Source organism: Trachypithecus francoisi, unplaced genomic scaffold (assembly GCF_009764315.1).
Source record: "Trachypithecus francoisi isolate TF-2019V2 unplaced genomic scaffold, Tfra_2.0 Lachesis_group4, whole genome shotgun sequence".
Taxonomy (NCBI): domain Eukaryota; kingdom Metazoa; phylum Chordata; class Mammalia; order Primates; family Cercopithecidae; genus Trachypithecus; species Trachypithecus francoisi.
Window position 1 is genome coordinate 108,414,738 of NW_022681469.1, and position 25,804 is coordinate 108,440,541.

The 25,804-nt window shown below is 56.0% G+C and overlaps 1 protein-coding gene across 7 annotated transcripts in view; it reads left to right on the top strand.

The window, feature by feature from the left end:
* Positions 1-754: 754 nt before the first annotated feature.
* The window catches only part of MAD1L1 (mitotic arrest deficient 1 like 1), a 412,429-nt gene continuing 387,379 nt past the window's right edge, over positions 755-25,804 (top strand). For 4 of the 7 annotated variants that reach the window (XM_033193957.1, XM_033193958.1, XM_033193962.1 and 1 more), the window contains exons 1-10: positions 1,001-1,119; positions 3,281-3,461; positions 3,854-4,016; positions 7,418-7,558; positions 10,131-10,310; positions 13,384-13,508; positions 14,734-14,815; positions 16,916-17,046; positions 17,197-17,311; positions 20,042-20,103. In XM_033193957.1, the coding sequence (XP_033049848.1) occupies positions 3,867-4,016; positions 7,418-7,558; positions 10,131-10,310; positions 13,384-13,508; positions 14,734-14,815; positions 16,916-17,046; positions 17,197-17,311; positions 20,042-20,103 (986 nt within the window). In that variant the 5' untranslated portion in view covers positions 1,001-1,119; positions 3,281-3,461; positions 3,854-3,866. Of the gene's footprint in view, positions 1,120-3,280; positions 3,462-3,853; positions 4,017-7,417; positions 7,559-10,130; positions 10,311-13,383; positions 13,509-14,733; positions 14,816-16,915; positions 17,047-17,196; positions 17,312-20,041; positions 20,104-25,804 lie in introns of all 7 variants that reach the window. The other 3 variants (XM_033193959.1, XM_033193960.1, XM_033193961.1) reach the window with 3 other exon arrangements.

A 25,804-nucleotide genomic window follows, 5' to 3' on the forward strand; every position in this document is an offset into this window, starting at 1 on the left:
TCCCCGAAGGAAACTGCAGGTCAAATGTTTTGACTTTTTTTTTTTTTTTGAAACGAAGTCTCGCTCTGTCGCCCAGGCTGGAGTGCAGTGACATGGCTCACTGTCAGCTCCACCTCCCGGGGTTCACGCCATTCTGCCTCAGTCTCCTGAGTACATGGGACTACAGGCACTCGCCACCAAGCCTGGCTAATTTTTGTTTTGTTTTGTATTTTTAGTAGAGATGGGGTTTCACTGTGTTAGTCAAGAAGGTCTCGATCTCCTGACCTCGTGATCCACCCGCCTCTGCCTCCCAAAGTGCTGGGATTACAGGGTGAGCCACGGAGCCCGGCTGCCAGATGTTTTGGCTTTTCATTTTATTGCTGGTTGCAGTCAGGTAGTTAAGTCCAGGGCTTCTCTTGCCCTACTCCACCTCGTTCTCATTCCGTTTCATTCCCGGGGCACACAACTTGGAAGTCTTTTTCTCTGGAAGAAGAAAAATTCAATGTAGACCCTTAGGAACAGCATCTTAGAGGGAAGCCAGGGACTGGGCAGAGGTGGGAGGAAGAGAGGAGGCACACTCTTCTCAGGAAGGCTCCACACTGAAGGGACAGAGGAAGATTACCGTAATAATAGTGGGGCCTGACCTCACCCCATTGGATTTTGTGGCCTGGCTTGCAGAGCACTAGGAGGTAGCCTAGTAGCATAAATTGCATTTCTAGTGGGCCCAGATAAAAGCAAAATAACGAATTGATTCAAGCTGATACTGAGTAGCAAAATTTTGGAAAGAGTCAACAGTGCAAGTTTGTTGCAGGAGGCTGCCATGGGCGCGGCTGTTCTGCACATTACGGCGCGAGGCGAAAGCCTTAGTGGAAACGCGTCCTGCGCGGGGTTGGGGACCCCGACTGCGCCTTGGCCTGGCCTTCGGTTCTGAGTCCTTTCCGTGCGTAGTCTCCCGGGGGTGGCGGCTCTGGGTGCGGGCACGGAGTCCCCAGGACCAGCTGGTGCGAAGACTCGATTCTTTACGGCCCAGTTCCCAGCCAGGTCTCGCGAGAGCGCAGGCGCAAGTGTCGCGATAAGTGGGCGCGGGCGGAGCGGAGGGAGATCCGAGCGGCGGCGGCAAGTGGGCTGCGGCTGACTGAGGTGAGCGGTCCGGCTTGCGCGGGCGGCGGGGTCCTGGGGTCCCGGGGGTCCCAGGGGTGGCAAGGGCGGGGCCGAGGGCCCGGGCCGGGTGTGCCCGCCAGGGTGGGGCACAAAGACCCGGACCCCGTGCCTCAGGACCGCGCGCCTGCCCCGTCTCCCATGGGCGCGCTCTCCTCTCTGTGCTCTCCCCTCCTCTCCCCACTCTCCTGTCCCCACTCCCACTTCGGGCTGTGCTGGGTACAGCGGGCCCCTCGCCTGGGTCTCCGCAGCCGTCCCTTGTGCCAGGGCGGGCGGCCGAGGGGCGCGTGCTCGTGGCCCCAGCCCCGGGGTCCCGGTGCCCGCCGTGGGGGTCCCCGTGCCCGCCGTGGGGGTCTCCGGGCTAGGGTGCCGGCGCGCCGAGGAAGGGGCCTGAGCTGGCGCCTGGTGGAGAAGTCGGGGCTGCAGGGGCTCTGGGCATCCTGGTGGCTCGCGCGGGCCCGCTCTCAGGAAGGGGGCGTGTGGGCCCGGTTTCCCCTCGGGGATGGCAGGAGTCGCCCTGGTCTCTTCTGGGCAATGGAGGAATTGGGCTGTGGAGCCTCCCTGCAGGCGGGGCTGCCTCTGCGGGGCTCGCAGCCTGGGGAGCTCAGGGCCCTGCTTGCAGCAGGCCAAGGTTCTTGTTGAATGGAAACGCAGAAACTGTGCAGCTGCAGGAGTTCTACTTTCTGGCTGTTAAACGCGCTTTGCTGTTCCCCTCGTTAGGGCTGGTGGGCTGGCCTGCTGTGAGACTATCGTCAGCACAGGTGTTAGGGGTGCAAAGTTCTTTGCTGCGGCTTGTGTTCAGCCTTCCAACGCCAGACAGACCCAAGTTCCCAGTCTCCGTTCTGAACTTTTTGAAGCTTCGGTTTCATCATCTCTAGAATCTGTGTAAAAAGATCTGATTCACCACCTTGTTAAGATTGAGCTTACAAGTGTAGTGCTGGTCAACCTGCGGCCGCATTCCCATTATCTAGCAGTGGAAGACTTGAGGGATATTGACCACGGTCCCCACAACTTTGCGAGTAGATTTCACTGTCATGAGTTGACAGATGAGGAAACTGAAGTTCAAGAAGTCTCGGTGCTCGGAAATGTCAGATACCTTTCTTTCCGGTACCTAGTTGAAAACAGTGGTAGTAGTTATTAATGTCACTAGAAACAATGAAAATTAGCACAGCTGTGATGATCATCTTTACTGTCACTGTTGCATGCCTCGTTTCTGATTCCCAGAGGCCAGACGTTTTAAAAAATTAATTACTATTTTTTGAAACAGTGTCTTGCTCTGTTGTCCAGGCTGGAGTGCAGTGGTGCGATCTCAGCTCACTGCATGCAACCTCTGCCTCCTGGGTTCAAGCAATTCTCCTGTCCCAGCCTCTGGAGTAGCTGGGATTACAGGTGCATACCACCACATCCGGCTTTAGTAGAGACAGGGTTTCAGCATGTTGGCCAGGCTGGTCTTGAACTCCTGACCTCGAGTCATCTGCCTGTCTTGGCCTCACAAAGTGCTGGGATTACAGGCATGAGCCACAGTACCTGGCCTTAATTAATTAATTAATATTTATTTATTTTGAGGCACAGTCTTACTCTGTACCCACGCTGGAGTGCAGTGGTGCGGTCTCAGCTCACTGCAACTTCCACCTCCCAGGTTCAAGTGTTTCTTGTGCCACAGCCTCCTGAATAGCTGGGATTACAGGCGTGCACCGCCACACCCGGCTAGTTTTTGTATTTTATTAGAGATGGGGTTTTGTCATGTTGGCCAATCTGGTCTTGAACTCCTGACCTCAAGTGATCTGCCTGCCTCCACCTCCCAAAGTGCTGGGATTACAGGCATGAGCCATCCCACCTGGGCAGGAGGCCAGACTTTTTTGTGAGTGCTCCTGGTAGTTACTTTCAGGCATCAGCTGACTGGATTCAGGAATTCCTAGAAACCTGGGAAAGCATCATTTTTGTTTTTGGGTGTACCTGTGAGGGTGTTTCCAGAGGTGATGAGCTTGGGAGTCTGAGTGGACCAGGTGCTGAAGATCCATCCCCCAGTGTTGGGGGCACCATCCAAGAGCCTGGGGCCTGGAGAGGACAAAAACAGAAAAGGCGAATGTGTCCATCTGCCTGCGGGAGCTGGGATACACCCTTCCTCTCCTCTCCTCAACAGCAGCTCTCCAAGCTCACCGGCCTTTGGTCTCCAGGACTCATTCCAGCAGCTCCTCGAACTGAGAATTACACCATCGGCCCCCCTGGCTCTGAGGCCTTCAGACTTGGACTGTGTCACACTGCCAGGCTTCTAGGGCTCCAGCTTGCAAGACGGCCTGTTGTGGTACAGTCTCCCTAATTGTGTGAGTCCATTTCCCTAATAACGCCGTTCTCGTGTGTCTGTCTCTGTCCTGTTGGCTCTGTCTCTCTGGAGAACCCTCTTACAGTGCTGTGGGAGGACGTGCCACCTGAGTGCTGAGCCCCGCCTCTTGGGCGCCAGCTGTCTGTGTGCAGCTGAGACTCAGTCGGTGGCTCGGTGGCGGGGATTTGGCGGCATGCTTTCTTGCTTCCATTTTTTGTCTGGTAAATTGGCAACATGGCTCCCAGTTGCCTTTGAAGAATGTGGTTACGGACTCTGGTGTATTATGGGCTCCAATGAGTGTTAGGGGAGTGGGGATGTCCAGAGGCCCCGCTGACTGCACAGCTGATGGCACGTAGAAAGGCTGGCCCTGACCAGTCCTTTGTCTGTTCCCAGAAGGAAAGCAACCATGGAAGACCTGGGGGAAAACACCACGGTTTTATCCACCCTGAGATCTTTGAACAACTTCATCTCTCAGCGGGTGGAGGGAGGATCTGGACTGGATATCTCCACCTCGGCCCCAGGTTCTCTGCAGATGCAGTACCAGCAGAGCATGCAGGTGAGTGGCATGGGCCTGGGTGGGAGTCTTCTCTGGGGAGACCCCTGGGCCCAGGCAGGGCCTGTTCAAGTCTTCTGTTGTTGAGGTGGGTCAGTATTAGCTCAGCCTAGAGACCAGCTACTCATCTTCCAGGCCTCACTGTGGCAACTCCTCGTTTTGGGGCAGTAGCTGGAGGCTAGTTGGGGCCCTGAGCCATCCTGGCTTGAAGGCCTGCCTTGTTAGCACCCTGAGTGAACCTGGGAGGCGGAGCTTGCCGAGAGCCGAGATCATGCCACTGGACTCCAGCCTGGGCGACAGAGCGAGACCCCGTCTCAAAAAAAAAAAAAAAAAAAATGCTGGCTGCTAGCTTGCTTACTGCCCTTTCTTGATAAGGACAGTTTTTTATTCTGAGATTAGGTCACATATATATGTGTGTGTATGTATGTATATGATACGTATATGTAAATGCTCTTTTATGAAATTATGAAGGTAATAGATGGTTGTTATTTTTATCACTGGCAAAATTAGAAGTTGCCAACTCTGAACTGGTTGCGGTGGCTCACGCCTGACATCCCAGCACTTTGGGAGCCTGAGGTGGGCGGATCACTTGAGGTCAGGAATTTGAGACCATCCTGACCAACTTGGTGAAACCCCATCGCTACTAAAAATACAAAAATTAGGTGGGCGCATACACCTGTCATCCCACCTACTCGGGAGGCTGAGGCAGGAGAATCGCTTGAACCCAGGAGGCAGAGGTTGCAGTGAGCCGAGATCGCGCCACTGCCCTCCAGCCTGGATGGCAGAGTTGGCAACTCTGGTCTGAAATGCTGTAATTTCCTTGATGCAAATGTCTGGGACCTCTCGGCGTATCTGTCAAAGCTGTGGGATTCTAGAGTCTGTCTTGGACCTCAGAGGCCCCCAGTGCTCACTGTTAAGGGCTTCTCGGTGAGGGGATCAGTGATGGGGTGCGGTAGTCAGGGCGAGGTGGTGAGCAGAGTGATGGTGGCGAGCCCAGCCTTGGTCCCTGGCCCATGTCACGTCCCGTTCCTGGACTTCGCTGTGGTTCTTTCTCTCCCACTGAGCCCCCGGCGTGGCAGAGAGGGCCTGGAGACCATGGCAGGCCGGGGGAATGTGTGCTGTCTGGTTTATCACACATCTGTGTTGGTTTAATGCAAGGGCAAGCTTTCGGTTGCTTTCAGTTGTAGTTAGCTCCAGGCAGAGGTGGCACACGGATCAGGTATGTCTGGGACTCCTGGTCCGTGCCGGTCCTGCCCCCTGCAGGTGGGGTGCCTACCCTCCTCAAGAGGCTCAGGTTTGACTGCAGACACAGAAGTGAGACCAGGAAGGCTGCTGAGTTTGAAGAGCAGTCTTAGGAATGCCCAAACAGCGGCAACCGGGAATCGAGACACGGTAACATAGTAATAAAGGAAGCGTGGGCTTGGGCCACCAGAGAACACAGGTGGGAGGACAGAGAAACTTCCCTCCTGCTGTCCTGGGCATTCCTAGCCTTGGCATGCTTGGCATTTGGGTTGGGTAATTCTTTTTTTCTCAGGACTTTCTTGTGCATTGTGGGCTGTTTAACAACATCCCTGGCCTCTACCCCTGGATGCCAGCCAGCAGCACACACATATGACCACCCCCCTGTGACAGTCAGATGTCTCCAGACAGTGCCAAATGTTCCCAGGGGCAAAACTGGCCCCTATTGGGAACCACCACTCTACTCTGGTGCTTATCAAACTTTCACGTGCATGTGAACGCCCTGAGAATGTGCTTAAAAAGAAGTTTCTTTTTTTCTTTTGGAGACAGGGTCTTACTCTGTCATCCAGGCTGGAGTGCAGTGGTACAATGTTGGCTCACTGCAGCCTCCGTCTCCTGGGTTCAAGCGATTCTCCCACCTCAGCCTCCAGAGTAGCTGAGATTACAGGTGCGTACCACTATGCCCGGCTAATTTTTGTAGTTTTGACTAGAGACAGGGTTTCACCATGTTGGCCAGGCTGGTCTCGAACTCCTGACCTCAAGTGATGTACCCACTTTGGTCCCCGAACTGCAGGGATTACAGGCGTGAGCCACCGCGTCTGGCCTAGATTTTTTTTTTTCCAAGGCACGCTCCTGCCCTGTCACCCAGGCTGGAGTGCAGTGGTGTGATCTTGGCTCACTGCAGCCTCCACCTCCTGGGTTCAAGCATTTCTCCTGCCTCAGCCTCCTGAGTAGCTGGGATTACAGGTGTGCACCACCACGCTGGCTAATTTTTGTATTTTTATTAGAGACGGGGTTTCCCCATGTTGGCCAGACTGATCTCAAACTCCCGACCTCAAGTGATCCCCCCGACTTGGCCTCCTAAAGTACTGGGATTACAGGCGTGAGCCACTGCGCCCAACCTAAAGAGAAGATTCTGATTGAATAGGTCTGGGGTGTAGCCTGAGACTCTGCATTTGTTAAGTGCTGAGAGATGCTGCACTGCAAGGCTCTGGGCTATATGAAGAGTTGGTGACTCTGCCTTTTCCTGCAACTGAGCAGGTCGTACCCAAAGGCCGGCTCTGGAACTGTTTGGCAAGTCTTCTGGGGCTCTGTGAGGCTCAGCTCACCTGTAATCACTAGCCCTGTGTGGTAGGCAGACTTCTGAGAGGGCCCCCAGATTCCAGGCTCTAGTGCACACTCACCTTCCTGCTGCCTCCCAGGTTTCAGTCGATACTGACTAGGTATCATTGTGGGATTGTGCAGATGTAATTAAGGTCTCAGATCTGTTGACCTTGAGATAGGGAGATTACCTGGGTGGACTTGATCCACTCCCTGGATGGGCTTGATCTACTCACCAGAGCCCTTTAAGTCTCAGTCCAGACATCTGAGGCAGAGCAGTCAGAGACATGGCAGGAGCGGGATTTGACAAGGGAGATTGAACGTGGTTGATTTTGGAGATGGAGAGGTCCATGTGGCAAGGGATGTGGGCAGCTCCTAGGAGTTGATGGCCGTACTGGGCTGGCAGCCGGTTGGGAAGGAGACCTCATTCTCCATCCATGTGAGCTTGTGAGATGCTGAGCTCCACGAGAACATGTCTTGGTTGACTGCATTGATTTTTAGCCTGGGAGACCCTGTTCAGAGAACGCAGCCACCTACGTCAGGACTTCTGACCCACAGAGCCATTGGCTGGTAAATAAATGGGTGGCATTCGAGGCCACTGTGTTCACTAATATGCTTAATGTCATCTCAAAAGACGTCTTCCTCTTCCTAGGCCTTTTCACCTTCCCCTTGCCTGCCCGTCCCCTGTTCCCCAGCCTGGGGCCCGGTAGCTGGGGCACATCAAGACTTAGCGCAGGACCTGCAGGAATGGGTGCTCAGGGAGTGTGTCCGCTGCACGGAGTCACTCAACCTTGTTTGATGCAGTCACTGAGGGTTCTGTTTTTCTTTGGGTATGTCCCTCTCAGCTGGAGGAAAGAGCAGAGCAGATCCGTTCGAAATCCCACCTCATCCAAGTGGAGCGGGAGAAGATGCAGATGGAACTGAGTCACAAGAGGGCTCGAGTGGAGCTGGAGAGAGCGGCCAGCACCAGTGCCAGGAACTATGAGGTGGGTTCGCGTGGGGCGAGGGTCAGCCCAGCCAGCCACTGAAGCAAGGGGACTGTGCACTGTACCTGCCAGGTCGTAAGAAATCAGATCCCAGTACCTGGGAGCAAGAGGGCTGTGCATGGTACCTGCCAGGCCGTAGGAAATCAGAACCCAGCTGACTGGAAGCCTGACATGCCCTGTGTCACGGTTGCCAGGACATTCCTTCTGAGGCCACACATGCTGTGGGGCAGGTATTGGTTATGCTGGATGTCCTAGAGGAGAGTGGCATGAAATGGGAACACTTGCTGTGTGTGATCAGTGAGGCTGCGGTGCTGGCACAGATTCCTTTGTTGGGTCTCCTGGTTTCCTCTACCCTCTGGAAGAGTCGGAATGCGGATCTGACAGAAATGCTGAGTGGTGTAGGAGTGACAGGCTTAGGAGGTCACGGGGTGGCACAGGGTCTCGGGTCCCTGCTGGGTCTTTGGGTTGGTGGGCCCTAGCAAAGGGTGCCGGCCTCAGTGGTGGCTGTGTGTTGCTCCTGGCTCACCCAGGGCAGCAGGGAAAACACCCTGTCCTTGGGGATGGAATTAGGTTTCCACTGAGTGTGCGAATTCCCTCTGCTCTGATGAATAGCACTTTGCCAGGGTTTCAGTCAGTGCTGATCAGTTGTGGAAATGCTGCCAAGGTTCAGGCAGAGTATTGGGCGGAAAGTCTCCTTGGCCTCTGTGCCCTCTTTTGGCGGGTGGGTGTCTAGCCCCTCCCTGGCATCATGCGGTTTATTCACACACTCTCCTAGGCCCTAGAAAAATAGCTCACGTCTTCCGGGGTGTGATGCTGGTTGGATTCCTTGCCCCTGGCCTGCAGATCCTGGCTGTGGTGCGTTGTGTGGGCTCAGTGAGCCTGAGGTGCCACAAGGTGGGGGCCACTGCCTCAGGGTTGGCTCCATTGCTGCTTTGAGAGCTGTTTTCCCTGAGAGGTGGGGCTTTTGCCCATGGCCTGGGTAGATCCTAGGAGGGACAGTCCTGGAGGAATCGGTGGGAAGGGGAGGGAGAGGCCACAGGAATCTCCCTAACTATTGAGGTTCCCTTGTTAGGGGTGGAGAGGTGGCACCAGGTCATTAGTTTGGAGGCAGCGTGCTCATGGCATGGCTGTGGCTCTCAGGCAGGAGGAACGGAGTGTGCAGCTGTTGGAGTTCCTCTGGGCCGAGAGTCCCTGAGGGCAGGGCCCACCTGACTCCGCCCAGGATCTGGCGCAGCTCATGGCGTTTTATGGGTGCTCACAAATGTTGTATTGAGGGAGGGGCCATTGTAGGGTCTCCGGGGGCCCTTTCTTGGGGAAATCCAAGAATGCAGGTGAGTGAGTTTACACCTGGGGCTCCTTGCTGAGCTCCAGCCACCTTCTAGCGGGACTTTCCATCCTTGCCCACAGACACAGCTGCTCAGGACCCCAGGAACAGTTGGAACCAGTAGTTTTCCAATTGTTCCTTGGAGTTCCACCTGGAAATACCTATTAGGGGTTGAGACCTAAGTGTCTGAAGTCCAACGACCTGCTGGCTGCCCTGTCTGCACTAGGACTGGCAGTCCCAGGCCTGGTGCCCCATCTGGCTGTGATGGTGCTGGGTGGAGCCCTGCGCCAACCCCAGCTCCTGTTCTGCATCACAGAGGAGTCTCTTGGTTGTTGTGAGGCAGCCCTTGCAGCTCACAAGGGCTAGAGTCCCTCCGAGGTGTGGGTCAGCCTCTCTCAGAAGGCAACCACCTCTGTCACACCTCTCCTGGGTTTGGGCTGGACGAGGACAGCACAGGCTCATACTCCTCCCTGAGCTCCCGGAGTGCTTGGCGCTTCCCGAGGAAGGCAGGGCAAGGCAGGGTGCTGGGCTCTATCAGGACTCACCGCCTTCACCTCCTGGGACTCTGGTACCTGGCAGTGAACTTGCAGGGCCTGCGGGTCATTAGAATCAGGAGGTCTGAGTGTGCTTCTTGGTTATGTCCCATCCCAACCAGTGAGAGCCACGCAGCCTCCCCAAGGCCAGTCCTGTGGGGGTGGCTCTGGAGGTTTGTGTGATAGTGTGCATGTGTGGCAGATTTGAGCCCAGCGTAAACTGCTTCTGTCTGCAGCCTCCTGCCTACGCCACCTGTCTCTGCCCCCATCGTCTGCTCGCTGGGGGAGTGCCAGCTCATTTCAGTGCCGGCCAGAGTGAAGTTAGACAGGATTTGCTGCTGCTGTGAAAGCTCAGCTTCTCCCCAAGGTCAATGCTGAATTGTAGATTTCTCGTGCTCCCTCTCCCTGCAGAGGCAACTGCTGAGCAGACGGTGTGATGAATGTGTGTGTGATCTGTGCCAAGTGCCTGTCCTGGGAGCCCTGACCTCGCACAGTGCTCACCGTCATGGCGCCTCAGCAGGGGCGCCGGCGCTGGAGCTGGGTCCCAGGTCCCAGGTCCCAGGTCCCGTCCTGGTTCTGCCGCTGACTTGGCTGATGCGTCCTGCTCGCCTCTTTTTGGCGCCTCGGCCTGTTCTGAGAGAGGCGTGGGGGTGAGGGCTCCCCGCTGACCCTCCCATGGGCGGCACATGGCATCTGACTCTTGCTCTCTTGACAGCGCGAGGTCGACCGCAACCAGGAGCTCCTGACGCGCATCCGGCAGCTTCAGGAGCGGGAGGCTGGGGCGGAGGAGAAGATGCAGGAGCAGCTGGAGCGCAACAGGCAGTGTCAGCAGAACCTGGACGCTGCCGGCAAGAGGCTGCGTGAGAAAGAGGACAGCCTGGCCCAGGCCGGCGAGGTGAGCAGGGCCTCCGCTCCGCGGGGCCTGCCCTCCTAGCGCTGTTTTCCCGAGGAGAGGGAATGCATGCTGTTGTTAACCACTGCAGCGCCGCGGCTGTGTTTTTAATTGTGCTTCCCACACGGGCAGCTGCGTTTTTTGCATAGTTGTAATCAGTAGAAGTATTAATTTTCCATTCTATAGTTTTCAATTAAAAAGTTGAGCACTTGGGCTGGGCGTGGTGGCTCATGCCTGTAATCCCAGCACTTTGGGAGGCCAGGGTGAGTGGATCACCTGAGGTCGGGAGTTGGAGACCAGCCTGGCCAACATGGTGAAACTCCGCTTCTACTAAAAACACAAAAATTAGCCGGGCTTGGTGGTGGGCGCCTGTAGTCCCAGCCACTCGGGAGGCTGAGGCAGGAGAATCACTTGCACCCGGGAGGTGGAGGTTGCAGTGAGCTAAGGTCGCGCCATTGCACTCCAGCCTGGGCAGCACGGTGAGACTGTCTGAAAAAAAAAAAAAAAATTAAGCAGTTTTTTTGCCTTTGTAATTATGAATTTTAAAGGCTGATGAATCCGTTTTTTGTCATTTGTGGCCTTTAGTGTGTTTGTGTTCACTTGTGTATCTAATGCAGCAGGTAGCCCTTCCCTCAGCCCTCGCTTCTGTTGACTTTGGACAGACCTCTAGGACTGGGTTATAAGGTCCCCAGCGATGGCAGTCTCTGCAGCAGTTGTTCTCAGAGCCCCGGCTGAGGGCTCCAGTTTCCCTGCAGCCTTCCCTGTCGTGGATGGTGGTCTTTTCTGGAAATAGCTGTTGTTTTGTCAGGAGGCTTAAGTAGGCACGAATGGATTTGCATTTCTTTGACTATCCGCAAGGTCTACAGGCATCTGATGGTGTTGGAGAATTGCCTCTGAACCGGAGCCTGTGTGAACCACAGTCCTGGTGAAGGTTGCTTGCATTTTAGAAACAGCCCGGATGTGGGCGCTGGTGGAAATTGGAATCTTCTGACCTCTCCTGTCCTTTTTCCGTGGCGATCAAGATCGCTGGTGCCAAGAGGAGACACGAAAATCTGCTGGCGTAGGGAGGGGGGTGGGGGTGGGGTGGGCGTGCATCAGGCGTCCTGGAGGGGTCCAGAAACTGGCCCTGGGTCCTTTCTGTGGGCGGTGCTGGGGAAGTGTGTTGAGGTTGTTCCCCCATCTGCTTCTGGAGGGAATGTTGGCAGGAAAGGAGGTGTGATTGGCCTCCGAGAAGCTGCTCTTGCCTTGCCCGTGCTCTGGGTTCCAGTTCCTGTGTGCTGGGCTGTGCTGGAGGGGGGTCAGACCCTGTCCCCACTGCCTGTGGGCACCTGCGTTTCCATGGGGGAGGGTGAGTCGTGCCCAGCACTCCATGAGGGGCAGAGGAGTGGGAGACTGGAGGAGCCGCAGGGTGGTGCCCAGTGGGGTGGGGCCCTGTGAGGGGGAGATGGCGCTGTTGTGGGTGCTCCTGCTTTGGCCTGTCACGTCTGAGCTAGGGTGGCAGCTCCTCAGGGTAAACCCTCGCTGCTCACTAGGCCTTGGCTGCCTTCTCCTGTCACAGGGCCCTGATTGTCAACCTCCTTACTCTGGAATTGTCTTATGCGCCTCTTCCTTGCCAACTGTCCGGTGTCCCCTACAACACGGGTGCCCCTGCGGGCAGGTGGGCTTGGCCCTGCATCCGGCCTGGTCCCGGCACCCGGTGTGTATTAATTGAGTTCAGAAGACCTCTGGGAGGATGTGTTTATTGGTAGTATGTTTTTAATACCTTCTTTTTTGACTCCCAGGTTGATGCTTCACCATTGGGTGAAGTAAACCGTACCCGTTGTGGGTGTTCGGGGAGCACGCCGCCCCCATGTGGGCCTTCCCAGAGCGTCGTGGGGTGGAAGGCGGTGATAGGCTTCAGCGGGCTGAGCTGGGCACGGGTTCTCAGGAACAGGGAAATAAGTGCTGTGGCCTCCTTGTTTGCGGAGGGTGCCACCCAGCCAGGCCCACCCAGGTCGTTTGCTATGTGAGTTTGCCGTTGTCCTGCTCCGGGGGCGTGGTCCCCAGAGCTGACATCACGCCCATGTGTTTCCGTGTGTTAACTTACAGTGACGCTTCTCAGGGTCTGTCCGGCTTCTCACATTGGCTCGACCCACGTGCTCTTTCTCTAAGGACACCTGGGGTTTTCTGAGCTTTTCCAGAGGGTTAGGGTCCTCAGAAGGTTGCCTGGTGGGGGTGGTCAGGATGAAGTGCGGCCGTTCTGTCACGTGCGGGTTCCGTGCTGTCAGGCAGACCTGCTGTCCTGGAGGCTGCCAGAGGGGATGCTGGCTTTGCCTCCCCAGGGGCGCTCCTGCCTGTGCTATGCGCTCCCCTTCCAAGCGCACGGCCTCCCCAGCAGCTACCGCCTAGCCCCCTGCACAGCCTCCATCTTTGTCCTGTTGGCTGGCCAGTGCCTTGCTGTTGTTCGAGGGTGATGTCATTAGCAAACAGCCGGCATAGTAGCATTGGGGTGGCTGGGGAGGGACGACAGGAGCCACGATTGGAGGGAAGACCAAAATGATGGTGTGGCGGGTATGTGGGTGCCTGGTGGGACTTTGGGAGCATGTGGCACTGGCACAGAGACTGCCAGGTGCCAGGCCTGAGAGTCCAGGCCCATCTTGGCTGGTGAGGACTTTTGTTTCTGAAGCCGCCTTACCAAGCCTCCTTTCCAGGGGCACTGGCTGGGGCCTGGGTCTCCTCAGTCAGCTCCTGCGTGGCTCGTGGCAGGCTCTGGGCTGTGCTGCTCTGCAGCGCCAGGAGGAGGGTGGGCCTTGCGTGTGAGTGCCTGCCTGGACCCGCATCCTCCAGAAGGAGGTGACTCTGCCCCCTGGCCCTCTGCTCCTCTGCTCCCCTTGCCCCCCTCGCCTGCTTGCCGTCTGTCCCCTTACCCCTCGGCCCCTCTGCCTAATGCCCCTCTGCCCCCCTATTCCTCTGCCCCTCTGCCTCCTGCTTGGTTGTGGCATGTGGGTGGTGCCTCTCTGCTCTTCTCACCTCCATGTGCTCCTTCCACACGTGGGCTCTACTCACTGAGTGGCTCTCTGGCCCCCTCTGCTTTTAGACCATCAATGCCCTGAAGGGGAGGATCTCAGAACTGCAGTGGAGCGTGATGGACCAGGAGATGCGGGTGAAGCGCCTGGAGTCGGAGAAGCAGGAGCTGCAGGAGCAGCTGGACTTGCAGCACAAGTGGGCGGGGCCAGGGTGTGGGGTTGGGGGTCGGGTCACGTGTGGGGGCGTGCACCCCACCTCTCTCTTGGTGGCTGGGTGGGTTGTGGATGCACTCCCAGGTGCTGTCCTAATTCACAGACAGTCAAGAGGGGCAGACGCTGAGGCCTCTGGAGCCAGGACCATGAGCCCAGAAAGTGTCCTGATGTTCCTGGAGCAAAATGGGGGCAGCAACTTCCTCCCCCTCCTTCTTAGAGAGGGCTCCTGCAGAGCTAGATTTTACTTTATTTTTTGTGACAAGGTCTCACTCTGTCGTCCAGCCTGGAGTGCAGTGGCACCCAGAGTAACTGGGACTGCAGGCATGTGCAGTATACCTGGCTGATTTTTTTTTTTTTGAGATTGAGTCTCGCTCTGTCACCCACGCTGGAGTACGGTGGCACCGTCTTGGCTCTCTGCAGCCTCTGCCTCCTGGGTTCAGTGATTCTTCTGCCTCAGCCACCGAGTAGCTGGGATTGATTTTGCACCTAGCTAATTTTAAAAAACGTTTTGTAGAGATGGCCGTCTCGCTTTGTCACCCAGGCTGGTCTTGAGCTCCTGGTCTCAAGTGATCCTCTTGCCTCAGCCTCCTGGAGTGCTGGGATCCCAGGCTGAGCCACCGTGCCCTGCTGAGGGCTAGGTTCAGAGGGCAGCGCCATGTGCCTTGGCGGTAGAGAGGGCGCGGCTGGGAAGGGATGTCCAGGCATAGGGCTGAGCTCAGCCGAGGTACAGACGGGAGAGCCTTGTCTGGAGGTGTGGTCAGGAGACTGTGGGCATCTCCTTTAGACTTGGAACCTTCCCTCAGCAAATGCTGTTTTAGTAGAGTTCTAGTTTTGTAGTAGAGAGGAGAGGTCATTCCTGGGTGGGGCCCTCCTGCAGCTGCACCAGGACTGGGGGTTGCTGCAGGCAGGTGAGAGCTGGGGGTGCCACTGCTGGAGAGGAACTTGCAGGTGGCCTGGGCTCACTATGCACCCTTCCGGATGAGCAGCCTGAGGCCGCAGAGACAGCCCGCAGGGACTGGGGCCTGGGACCTTGGGGTACCTGTGCAGTGGAGTGTGTGTGTGGGGGGTCTGTACCGGGGGGAGGGTCTTGAACCTTGGGGTGGGAGTGAATGTGCGTGGGTCTGTGCTGGGGCGGGTCTCAGGCTGAGGAGAATTGTTGGCCTTGCCACATGCCTGTTTCCGTATGTGATGTATTTTTCTTTCAATAGAAAATGGCAGGAAGCCAATCAGAAAATCCAGGAACTCCAGGCCAGCCAGGAAGCGAGAGCAGACCATGAGCAGCAGATTAAAGTGAGTCGCTCTGTGTCAGGGGCCTTGTGGACATCCCTGTGGTAGCCTTGACTCGCTGGCTCCCGTTGGCCTTTCTGCACTGGTGCCGAGCTCCGTGGGCCTCCTGTGAGGTTCGCTTCTGCCCTGTGTGCTGGGCACTGTGCTGGGCACCAGCGATGCCGTGGTGAATGAGGCAGATGCTTCTGCTCTCAGGGAGTGTGTATTTTAGAGGAGGGAGACTGACCACAAACACGAAGAGGAAATGTCCATGTGTGTGACGACGTGTGAGAAGAAGATACAGGCATAGAGAGGTTGAGAAATCTGCCCACAGTTGCACAGCTGGAGCTGGGTCTGTCAGGGTGTCTGACTCAAGCTCAGGCTGTGCCATTTCCCTGTGGAGGATGGGCCAGGGAGATGCTGACTCCGGATCCCTCTCCTGCCTCCTGTTGCCTGGAGAGCAGCCTCCAGACCCTGTGCTCTGGGTGTGCCCCTCAGCCACTATGCATCCTCACCTCCATGCTTCACACCAGCTCTTCCTGGCTGCAGAGCTGACTGGCACCCCCAACCTGGCCTCTGCCACGTCCCCTCCTGGTGGTGTTCCCTGGCCCCTCGCAGTCCTCAGCCCACCTCTCAGGATTTGCTGGCTGGGAGGCGATGGACTGTGTTAGTGTTTGTTGAATGACCATCTGGTTTGGTTGTGGTTTCACGCTCTGCCTGTTGAGTGGCCGTCTGGTTTGGTTGTGGCTTCACGCTCTGCCTGGTCAGTGACTTGCTGCTCACAGATGCCAGCTGTCTGTGTCCCAAGGGGCCTGGGTACCGTCGGCAGAAGCCTGTCCTCACTGACTGAAAGACTGAGCCGTTACACATGTGCTACTGGAGCGTCAGAAGTGGGCTTGACGCGGGAGGAGTGGGGTGTTTTACCATGGAGTGCCATCCTGGACCAGACTTGAGATAGACTTTTGCTCCTGGAGAGCTCCCTGAGGCCAGGTGGTGAGCACAGCAGCTCTGTGGTGTGAGTGCCAGCTCCCAGTGAGTGGGGGGCTGGGAGGACGGTGCTGGGAAGAGCTGCCCTGGAGTGGATGCTGAGGCTCAGAATTGGAAGCAGCTTCGAGGCCTCTGGTGTAGCTCGGGAAGGCCTCCCACAGGGGAGTCCTGAGGCATGGAGGCTGCTGAGGACCTGGGACAGTTTAGCGGAGGAACTTCGTGACCTCAGTGACTTTAATTTTTAATGGATGGTATTTTCTAGAGCAGTTTTAGGTTCACAGCAAAATGAGCAGAAGGTAAAGCTCATTTGTACCCCCTGCTCCCCCCACCACCACACACAGTCTCCCCTGGTAGAGTGGAGCTTGTGTGATGGTGATGAACCTGCCCTGTGTATCCCCTGCTCCTCCCCCACACACAGCCTGCCCTGATAGAGTGGAGCTTGTGTGATGGTGATGAACCTGCCCTGTGTATCCCCTGCTCCCCGCCGACACACAACCTGCCCTGATAGAGTGGAGCTTGTGTGATGGTGATGAACCTGCCCTGTGTACCCCCTGCTCCTCCCCCACACACAACCTCCCCTGGTAGAGTGGAGCATGCATGACAGTGATGAACCTGCCCTGTGTACCCCCTGCTCCCCCTTCATGCACACACAGCTTCCCTTGGTAGAGTGGAGTATGCGTGATGGTGGCGAACCTACCCTGTGTACCGCCTGCTCCCCCCCAACCCCAATGCACACACACATAGCCTCCCCAGTAGAGTGAAGCACGTGTGGCAGTGATGAACCTGCCTGGACACATCAGTGTCATGCAGAGTCCACGGGTCACGTGAGGGTCACTCTTGGAGTGGGACAGTGTATGGTTCGGGCAAATGTAAAATGTCCCAGATTTGCCGTTAGAGTGTCACACAGAAAAGTTTTACTGCCTAAAAATCCTCTCTGCTCCCCCAGTCAATCCCTGCCTCTCTCCTTCTGAGCCCCTGACAACCCCCGCCTTTCCCAGAACGTCCTGTGGTTGGATCCTGCAGTGTGTGTAGCCGTTGCACACCGGCTTCTTTCTCTTAGCTGTGTGTGTGTGATTTTCTCCAGGTCTCTTTGTGTGGCTCATTTTCCTCTTCTTCTCTGTCTCTGGCCTCCATCAGGATCTGGAGCAGAAGCTGTCCCTGCAAGAGCAGGATGCTGCGATTGTGAAGAACATGAAGTCAGAGCTGGTGCGGCTCCCTAGGCTGGAACGGGAGCTGAAGCAGCTGCGGGAGGAGAGCACGCACCTGCGGTGAGGGGTTGCGGGGAATGGGGCAGCCGCCTTGAGTGAGTCTGGGTTTGTGCGCATGGAGCCCACCGTGCAAACCCTGTAGGGTCCCGGGCTCTTGGGCTTATCCCTAGGGTGTGTGGCTATTTGAGTGACTCTTTGTGGCACTGCCAGGGAGATGAGAGAGACCAACGGGCTGCTCCAGGAAGAGCTGGAAGGGCTGCAGAGGAAGCTGGGGCGCCAGGAGAAGATGCAGGAGACGCTGGTTGGCTTGGAGCTGGAGAACGAGGTGAGGGCGTGCGTGGTGTGCGGTTCCTGTGGGTGTCCTCTGCCCTGCCTGGAGGAGCCTCGGTATTGTGGTCACACCCACAGCTGCTCACCTACAAGATGGAGGCTGCTGTGATGGGGTGGGAGGCAGAATCGTGGTCCCCAGAGAGTTCCATGCCTCATCCCCAGAGCCTGTGAACACAGCACCTTCTGTGGCAGGGCGAATGAGGTCACTGGTCCGCTGGCCAATGGCGGGGAGGGGCTCCTGGGCCATCCTGGGGGCTCAGAGTGATGTGAGAGGGACTTGGCAGCTCTTGCTGGGTGTGGAGATGGAGGAGGGGCCACAAGCCAGGGAATGTGGGCACCTCTGGAAGCTGGAAAGAGCAGGGAAGCGAACTCTCCACTGGAACCTGCAGAAGGAAAATAGCCCTGCCGTCACCAGGATTCCAGCCTGGGGAGACCCATTTTGGATTTCTGAACTAAAGTACTGTAAAATACTACATTTGTACATTTGTGGGCTTTCTTTTTTTTTTTTTGAGATGGAGTCTCGCTCTCTCCCCAGGCTGGAGTGCAGTGGCACGATCCTGGCACGCTGCAACCTCCGCCTCCCAGGTTCAAGTGATTCTCCTGCCTCAGCCTCCTGAGTAACTGGGATTACAGACGTCTGCCACCACGCCTGGCTAATTTTTGTATTTTTAGTAGAGATAGGGTTTCACTGTGTTGGCTAGGATGGTCTTGATCTCTTGGAACTTGTGATCCACCTGCCTTAGCCTCCCAAAGTCCTGGGATTACAGGTGTGAGCCACCGCACCCGGCCGGGATTTTTAAATATTAAAATTTTTTTTGTAGAGACGGTATCTCCCTGTGTTGCCCAGGCTGGTCCTGAACTCCTGGGCTCAAGTGATCCTCCCGCCTTTGCCTCCTAAAGTGCTGAGATGACAGGCGTGAGCCTCTGTGCCGCACCAATTTGTGTTGTTTGAAGCCAGTTAGTTTGTGGTGATCTGTTTCGGTTGCAGCAGGGAACTGGTACAGAGGGTGAGTCAGAGTGCGTGTGACACTGTGAGCACCAGGGCTGGCGGGGCCCTGTGCTGGGGGTCTTCTGCCTCCACTGTGGCACTTGGTAGGAAGACGTCAGTGCTGGAAAGCATCCTGCAGTCATGTTGCAGGCAGAGGAGGAAACAGGTTCAGAGAAGCTCCCTCTCTTGCCTGGTGCACAGCAAGTTTGGGCCAGAATTTAGGCCTTCTGGCCCCTGCCCAGGTCCTCTGTCCTTCACACCACTTCCCTGTGGCCACAGCTGCTCCCCTCTGTGCCTGGCACACCTGTGCCACCTTTCTCGGGTGGTTGTGTGGCCTGGCAGGAGAGCAGACTCCATCTGCAGTACTCTGCAGCTGCCCACCTGTCAGGCTGGCCGCTTGCAGAGTCCGCTTTGGGTGGTGTGGCGCCTCTGTCCTCTTCAGAGCTGCGATACAGCCAGGGTCCTTTCGGGGCCTTGGCCCTGTGACCCACGGTGAGGCGGCTCCCTGCTAGCGGTGGTGTCCGGCAGGGACTCTTCTCTCAGGTGCTGGGTTCTATAGGAGCTTAGCCTGAAAAGACAGCTCCCATGCGACATCCTTTTCTCTCTGGCCGCCATGTAATTTATTGTTAGATGGTTGAAGAGTTGGGGCACTCAAGCTACACTCCGCAGTTGGGTGCTTGCTGCTCTGTGTCCCTGGGCCGGCTCCTTCACCGCCCTGTCTGTCTCCCGCTCTGTGCTGCTCCGTGTCCCTGGGCCGGCTTCTTCACCGCCCCGTCCGTCTCCCCATCTGCGCTGCTCCGTGTCCCTGGGCCGGCTCCTTCACCGCCCTGTCCGTCTCCCCATCTGCACAGGGAGGAGCGGTGCTGGTGCCTGCCTGGTCGGGACTGTGAGGCTCACATGAGTCTCTGTGAAGTGCTCAGAGCAGTGCCGGGCACGTAGTGAATGTTCTGTGGCGTTGGCTGTTGGGTAGTTCCTAGTCAAGCGCGTGCCTGCGCGTAGGAGGCGCTCTGAGAATACCTGACTGACTTGCCGAGTGGAGCGTTGATCACAGCACGGTGCTTGGCGCTGGGTGGAGGTGAAGCGAGGCCAGAACAAAGGCAGAGTCCCTGCTCTCAGCTTGCTTCCATCCTGGGAGGGCCATGAGACTCACCTCTTTGTGGTACTGCTTAGCATGGGACAGGTGTGTGACCCAGGGGCACACTGGCCTGTAGGCAGTGATGTCAGCCTCCCCCGTGCTCCAGGGCGGCTGCCCTCCTCTCCTGGGGCCTGTTGGTCCTGGTCTGCTGTTTGATGGCGGAAAGTTTGGCTCCAGGACTGAGTCTGTCTGCTCCAGGGCTTGGCTCCCTGAGGAGCCCCTGGAAGATGGGGGAGGGGTGAGTCCTCACGGCTCAAGCACCTGAGGCTGCTCCCTGGGGCACAGTCAACCCCAGGATCATTTCTGAGGCTGTCTGCCTTCTCCCTCCACAGCCACACGTTGCATTTAGCTTGCTGGGGTTTGTACTTGAATTTACAGGGCCAGGAAGGAGTAAAGCAGGAAGCGCCAGTGTGGCTTCTGCAGTTGTGGAATAATAACCCGGCCGCTTCTGAGCAGACTTGGAGCATGTAGCACTCAGCTCAGAGATGAGGGCAGGCTCTCCTGAGAGGTCAGGGACTTAGCGCCGTGGTCATTGTTGTCAGTCTTATGTGATAATCTTGTGGCAGGCAATGACAGGGTCCGTGCTTTTGTTGTCTTTTCAGAGGCTGCTGGCCAAGCTGCAAAGTTGGGAGAGACTGGACCAGACCACGGGCCTGAGCATCAGGTAGGGAGGGGCAGATGCCTCCGGGGTCCTGCCTTCACTGAAGGGTCGCCGGGGAAGAGCAGAGCCTCTGGCTCCCTGGCACTGTCTCCAGCCAGGCATCTCTGTGGCGGGTGAGGGACGTTTGTCCCAGCTGCTCAGGTTTAATGAGGCCTTTCCCAGCGGGTGGGGCAGTGGAACCGAGCAACTCATCCTGCTGAAGCCTTAGTAACATCTTCATTGAGAAGCAGAATATCCACAGCAAACCAGTGGCAGGCATCTGATTGCCCTGCATTGTGGGCTTTGTGAAAAGACTCTTTTTGGTGTATACTGAAGAAGTAATTGCTTTTGGGGGAAATCATTCATATTAGGGAACTGTAACCAGTGGAGATGAACTGAGTTTTTAGAATTAAGAAAAACCCACTGTATTAGGCTGTTCTTGCATTGCTGTGAAGAAATACTGGAGACTGGGTAGTTATGAAGGGAAGAGGTGGAATAGGCTCACGCTTCTGCAGCTGTACAGGAAGCATGGTACTGGCATCTGCTTGGCTTCTGGTGAAGCCGCAGGGAGCTTTCAGTCATGGCGGAAGGTGAAGAGGGAACAGGCATGCCACGTGGCAAAAGCAGCAGTGAGAGAGTGTGCGAGAGAGAGCGAGTGAGCGCGAGTAGTGTTGGGAGGGAGGTGCCACACACTTCTAAATGATCCGATCTCATGAGAACTCCCTGTCATGAAGACAGACCCAAGCTGTGAGGGATCCGCCCACAATCCAAACGCTTCCCACCGGGCCCCACTTCCAGCACTGGGGATTACACTTCAACATGAGGTTTGGGCAGGAACACAGATCCAAACGGTTCTCACCCACCATAGTGGAAGACGATTGTCTGGTGCTTGTAGCAGCCTCTTAAGCCAGTCTGTGCCAAGCTGAGTGCCAGCATGTGGGGGGAGGGATGTGAGGTGGAGCTGCTGGGGGACTACCCTGGGTGCTGGGGATAGCATTCTTAGGAGGGCAGGACCGTTCCAGGTCTAGTCCCGTCTGTCCTGCTCCATCCATTCCAGGGCCCTGCGCTCATCTTTCTCCAGCAGCTGCTCGGTTGGCCCCTGCCCTTCAGCCGCTGGGCCCCTGCAGGTGACTGCCTCCTGGCAGCTCTGGTCTGGACCCCTCTGCGTGGTTGCCCTGTGTGCGCCAGGTCTCCAGGAGGTGCAGGAGCGGTGTTCCGTGTTCACTCTGCCCTGCCTGGTGGCCAGGCCCTGGATGAGGGAGAGAAGGGGTTGGTCTGCAGGGCTGGTGGAGGTGGGCTGCCTGTGCCAACCACCAGCTTAAAAGTGGGCGGGAGGCAAGTGGCATGCATGTGTGGCGCCCTGCAGCTTTGATGAGGAAAACAGATAGTGCTTTGGAGGCTGAATTCAACCCACCCTCCCACTCCTCGCAACAGTAAAACCTGTGTCAAGTCACTGTCCTGCTCTGGGTCAGTGTTCCCTTTATTGAAAGGGAGACATGGAGCTCTTCTCCCCCACTGTGTGTGAAAATCTGACACGATCGTGTGTTTGTGGAGGGCCCTGTGAGTTGGAGAGGGCTGGTGTGAGTGTCCTCTCTGAGCAGCCGGAGGCTGATGGACAGGAAGGCGGATGGAGCTGTCCTCGCTGTGGGGGTCGACTCCTGGTCTCCTGCGTTGGCCTTGGCCGTGGGCCTGGTAGAGGGCAGATTTCCTCACGTGCTGGGTTGCCTGCCATGCCTGGGCCCCTTCAGGGCTCCTGCCGCTCCCCGCGTGGTGCTCCACAGGGCGGTTGTCTGAGTGTGGTTCTGCTTCAGGGCCTGATCTCAGGTAACTCGCGGTCGACATCAGTGGGGGTGCTGCTCATGTCGCAGTTCATGGGAATGCAGGCTGGCAGTCCTGAATACGGCTCATAGAATCACCGGGATGGTTTGGTAAATGTGTGCATTTCTGGTTGTGCACAGTGGTTCACCCCTGTAATCCCAGTGGTTTGGGAGGCTGCAGCAGGGGGATTGCTCTAGCCTAGATGTTTGAGATCAGCCTGGGGAATGTAGTTGAGACCTTGTTTGTACAAAAAAAATAGAAAAAAAAAATTAGCTGTGCTCAGTGGTGCGCACCTGTAGTCCCAGCTACTCAGGAGGCTGAGGTGGGAGGATCACCTGAGCCCAGGAGGTCAAGCTGCAGTGAGCTGTGATTGCACCACAGCACTCCAGTGATAGAGTGAGTCCCTGTCTCTAAAAAACAAAAACAAAACCAAAAACCAACGTGCGTTTCTGGGTAAGCCCCGGATGCACTGGGCTTGCTTTTCTGATGGTAGGGACCAAGTTTGGGCAGGTCTTAGGATTTCGGAAGCCCATGTCTGGCAACATTGAATGTGGTGATGAAGTGGGCAACAGGGACACAGATGCGGTGAGAAGTTGGGGCCATGGGGCCACAGGTGCCACAGCTGCCGCTTGTGGTCCCCGTGGGAGGGCTGAGTGCACTTGCTGTTCGTGTGTGGAGATATGTGTGCCTCTGTGGGCGAGCTCAGGGATCCCCCTCCTCTCAGCCATGGGAACCTGAGGTGACATCAGATGTCCTGGAAGCAGAGGGCTCTGTGGCTGGGAGTGCCCTGGGCCTGTGCCGGCTGGGCTGGCGTCTGCGTGCCTCCGGGCCCATGCTTTGTTGGGATTTGGGGCTTGCCGAGGCCCCCGGCCCTGTGGGTGCAGAGAAGCTGCTGCCACTAGGTGGTGCCCCTGCCTTGGTGATCCTTCCCACAGCGGCTTCCCTTGGGTCTCTCTGGCCTGGTGGACCTGCTGTTGTCCCACCATGGGACTTGCTTGCTGACACTGGGGTTTTGGTCGATGGGGATGTGAGGGGCTTCTGGCCGCTGTTCCTGACTGCCTTCGGGGGGTGCTTCTGGCTGACCCATGCCTGCCTTGTTTCTGACCAGTGTTTTGGGGCCCTCAGGCCCGTGGGCTGTGAGCTCCTGGTGTTGAGGCCAGACGTCCTCTGTGTGGGCCCTTCCCTAAGGACAGGGCGCTGATGTCCTGCAGTCCTCAGAGGGCTCTTCAGCCTCGCCCCGGGCTTGGATAAACCCTGGCTGAGCCCTAGGAGAGAGTGGCCTGGTCACCCTCTTCCCCATGTGGGGCTTCTTAGGTCTTAGGAGAGGAGGCTGGGTGAGTTGGCTGGGGTGAATCAGTGAAACCATGGGAAGACCCTGTGGCACGAGGTCCTTATGTGTCACACAGGCCTGGGCACATGTGACATGTGCAGCATAAGGGGTCATGTGGGCTGGGGGCATATTAGTTTCTACGACTTTGAAGTCACAGGCAGGGAGGGACACAGTGTGTGTGGATGAGCCTGCGTGAACACACGTGGGGAAGGGCAGGATGCCAGTGCCGGGAGTGTGGTGTGGACACCATCACCCTTAGGGTGTTGGGAGTTGGGCTGAGGGAGTTAATAGCAGTGCGAGGTGTGTGTCTGGAGGCAGCGATGTGATCAGCTTGGTCTCCCAGGAGCATGATCTGTCTTGGGGAATGATTTATGGGTGAGGAAAGTGGATGCCAGCACACACCCTTTGAGGTATGTGTCAATCTAGGCAAGACTTCAGGGGCACAGGAGGAGGAGGAGGAGTAATAGAGAGAGGCCAGTGGGAAAGATGGCGTGAGGCTGGAGGCCATCTGGGAATGCAGGGTGCTTCTCTTTGGAAAATCACCTGTTTCAGTAGAATGAAAGGGAGTCCAGGCCATCTCCATAGGAGAGCAGCAGAATCATTTGTAACAATCCAAAACTTGTTTGTGATTGGAAATTCTCAGCAAGCTAGGAAGAGAAGAGAACTTCCTCAACCAGGTAAAAGACACCTGCAGAAAACCACAGCTGATATAATACAAGGTGAGACTGACTGCATCCCTGACACGGACACCAGGCAAGGTGTCTGTTCCCATCACCCCTTTTTGCACTGTGCTGGAGATCTTCAACATTACAGTTAGGGAAGCAAAAAGAAAAGATGGACAGACTGGAAAGGAGGAAGTAAAACTGTCTGTACCTGGAGACATCATAATTATCTATAGAAATTCCCAGGGAATCAATGACAAGCCAGTAGGACTAAACCGTGAGGTTTACAGGGTCACAGGTTACAAGCACGATGTACCAAAATAGGTTACGTTTCTGTATACTAGCAGTGAGCCACTGGAAGTACATACCACACATGATGGCATCAAAGTCCATGAAATATTAGGGATGCATATAAGAAAATCTGTGGAAGATTTGTACACTGAGAAGCTTAAGACGCAACTGAGACATTAAAGATCACCTAATGTAGAAAAATGGAGACATTGTAAGAGGAAAAATGAACTCTTTGCCCCTCTGTTCTCACACAGCCTCTGACACCAGATACTGGACGGTTTCCCCCACACCAAGCAGTTCTCCAGGGGACACCAGCTGGGTGTCCTGCAGCCTCATCTGCACACTCTCCACCTGGAGTTACATCAGCTCCTACCGGGTCAGGGCCCAGTCCCACACGTCTGTGCCCCCTTCAGATTCTGGGCGCAAGTAGTATGCCGGCATCTGTGCTTCAGTTTGCTGTTTTCTTCCCTTCCCCTGTCACTGACGTCAGCTGTACTTCGGACTGATAGGCTATTAAACGAGGCTTGTACTATCCATTCCTTGGGTTTCATTAATTTGCTAGTATGGCTCACAGAACTCAGGAAGATGCTTTGTTACATTTAGTCATGTGTTATAAAGGATGTTACGAATAATACAGGTGAACAGGTTGGTACAGTGAGGTACGGGAAGAGGCGTGGAGCTTCCGTGCCCTCTCTGGGCACACCCTCCAGGGGCCTCCGTGTGTGCAGTTCTGAACCCTGGCCTTATTTATGGGTTTTTGTGGAGGCTTCATTACAGAGGCATGACTGATTATACCATTGGCTGTTGGGAATCAACTCACCCTTCGGCCCCTCTCCCCTCCGAGGTTGAGGGGTGGGACTCAGAGTCCCAACCCTGTCATCCCACCTTGGTGTTTTGGATGACCACCCTGTCTGAAGCTGCCTGGGGGCTGCCAACCAGCAGTCAGCTCATTAGTTCACAAGAGACTCTCTTCTCACCCCAGATAAAGAGCTGCGTGTATGTCAGGGAACGGAAAGACCAAATATGTACTTCAGAGTATCATAAAGGTACTGTGTTCTTGTATTGGAAGATTCATCATTGTTAAGATGGCAGTTTGCTCAAATTGACCCAAATATTTCACATAATCCCAATCAAAGTCCCAGCAGAAAGTGATGAATCGATCTCTAAAATTTCTTTTTTCTTTTTTGATATGGAGTCTTGCTCTGTTGCCCAGGCCAGAGTGCAATGGCATCATCTTGGCTCACAGCAACCTCTGCCTCCCGAGTATCTGGGATTACAGGCTCATGCCACCATGCCTGGCTACTTTTTGTATTTTTAGTAGAGGCGGGGTTTTGCCATGTTGACCAGGCTGTTCTTGAACTCCTGACCTCAGGTGATCCACCTGCCTTGGCCTCCCAAAGTGCTGGGATTACAGGCATGAGCCACTGCGCCTGGTTGACAATTCTAAAATTTCTATGGGAATGTAAAGCACCTGTAAATTGTTATAGCAATAACAGTTTAGAAAAAGAACAAGTTATAGGGCTTACACTGGCCAATTTCAAGACACATTGTAAATTGCATAAATTGAGACAGTGTGGTATTAAGTGTAGACATCCGTAAATCAGTAGAACAGAGTAGAAAGTTC